The sequence below is a fragment of the Cyprinodon variegatus genome, unplaced genomic scaffold (genome assembly GCF_000732505.1).
Source record: "Cyprinodon variegatus isolate N-32 unplaced genomic scaffold, C_variegatus-1.0 Scaffold1211, whole genome shotgun sequence".
Lineage (NCBI taxonomy): Eukaryota > Metazoa > Chordata > Actinopteri > Cyprinodontiformes > Cyprinodontidae > Cyprinodon > Cyprinodon variegatus.
The window spans coordinates 212,594-214,277 of NW_015151664.1; the positions used below are offsets into that span (position 1 = coordinate 212,594).

The window sequence follows — 1,684 nt, forward strand, 5'->3', positions numbered from 1 at the left end:
ATGTTCACACGAGCATTAGGTTTAGAAAGTTATTGCAAGAGATACAAAGCTCAAAATTTTATTTTTATCTAATGCTGCTGCAAGTCACCTATCATTAAGCTTTTATCATTACATAAAAGTCAGGAGTACTTTGGGGTTTTATTTTTTTACTGCGCAGACTTACAAAGAACATAGAAATTACTGAAATAACATTAAGAGTAATGTAAAGCTTTGTAAATTTCTAAAGAGAAACCATCAAAAATGTTCTCTATGTTCAGTACTTCATGTTTTTGTATATTTCTTTCTTGCTTTCTTTATCTTTTTCTGAGTCTATCTCCATCTTTTCAAAATCATGAATTGGAACCTCAGAGAGTTTTCAAAAATTTCAAAAATATTTCGACCTCTGCACAGCCAGATATTGAATTCACTGATTAAAACAATCATAAATGGGTCTTAGCCACGCTCTGCATCTTTATAACACAAAATGTTTTTGTTACTTTTACTCATTACATTTTACACACCTAAATTAACTGGTCAAATATGCATTTTTAAATCTCATAAATGTAATCACTAAACATAGTTAAATTTGTGCCAAAATGTGCTTGATTTTATGAGTATTCTGCATAATAATTAAGTGTTTTGTAACATGCATATTTTTTTAGCTCACTCTCGGACACAATTTCCCCTGCACTCTGGGGAAGCAGAAGATGCCTGTCAGGTTGTATGTGAAATCCCCGTTGAGGCTTGAGCCTTGAAGCAACCACTTCAATCTGCAGGGGCAGGGTGGTACGGGGCATGAAACTGGCAACTTGATGCTAATTGACAGAACAACCTGAAAGATTTTTGACTAACAGTGGCCAGACAGACTGTGATTTTTCCTAATTTTTTCACAAGGTTTATAATACACACAATGGTTAGGAAAACTGAATTTGCACAAGGGTACTCCCTTTAATGCTCCATTATTAACAATGGGGTACTGTTTTCTGAAAGATTGTGTGTTAATATGAATAATTTTGTACTGTGTTGTTCAGATTTCTCCTCCCAATGAGCACATTCTTGTGAACGATCCCTGGAGGCCCTGGTGGCAGAGATACCAGCCAATTAGCTACAACCTCGGCTCAAGATCTGGCACTGAGGCTCAACTGAAGGACATGATCACCAGATGCAACAATGTTGGGGTAAACTACTTTTTCTAATGGCCAATGTATATAATAACATGTCTGGTTAAAGTCCTTTCATCAAAGAGAACTGACCTTAGGATTTTGTCAGACTATCATACTAGTGTCTATACACAGGTCAACATTTATGTGGATGCTGTCATCAACCACATGTGTGGAGCTGGCGGTGGAGAGGGTACCCATTCCTCCGGTGGCAGCTGGTTCAGTGCCAGCAAAAAGGACTTCCCCAGTGTTCCCTACTCCTCTTTGGACTTCAATGACAATAAATGCAAGACTGGTAGTGGTGAAATTGAAAACTATAATGATCCTAATCAGGTACACAAACTCTGAGGGAATAATAAATGGCGGGTGAAATAAGTATCGAACAGGCCATCATTTTTCTCAGTAAATATGTTTCTAGAGGTGCTATTAACATTACATTTTCAGCAGATGTAAATACTTTTCAATAACTGTGTTCAATAATTTTTCCCTGTGCCATTTCACATTATTACACATAACTTAATTACTGGACTTACTTACTGGATGTC

General features: G+C 36.6%; 1 protein-coding gene across 1 annotated transcript in view; it reads left to right on the top strand.

Annotated features, from left to right (window-relative positions):
- LOC107102151 (pancreatic alpha-amylase-like) overlaps nt 1-1,472 on the top strand; it is a gene marked incomplete at its 3' end in the record, with an annotated part of 3,303 nt that extends 1,831 nt beyond the window's left edge. The window contains exons 2-3 of the mRNA XM_015401343.1: nt 1,011-1,157; nt 1,275-1,472. Coding sequence (XP_015256829.1) covers nt 1,011-1,157; nt 1,275-1,472 — 345 coding nt within the window. The remainder of the gene's footprint in view (nt 1-1,010; nt 1,158-1,274) is intronic.
- Nucleotides 1,473-1,684: the final 212 nt, after the last annotated feature.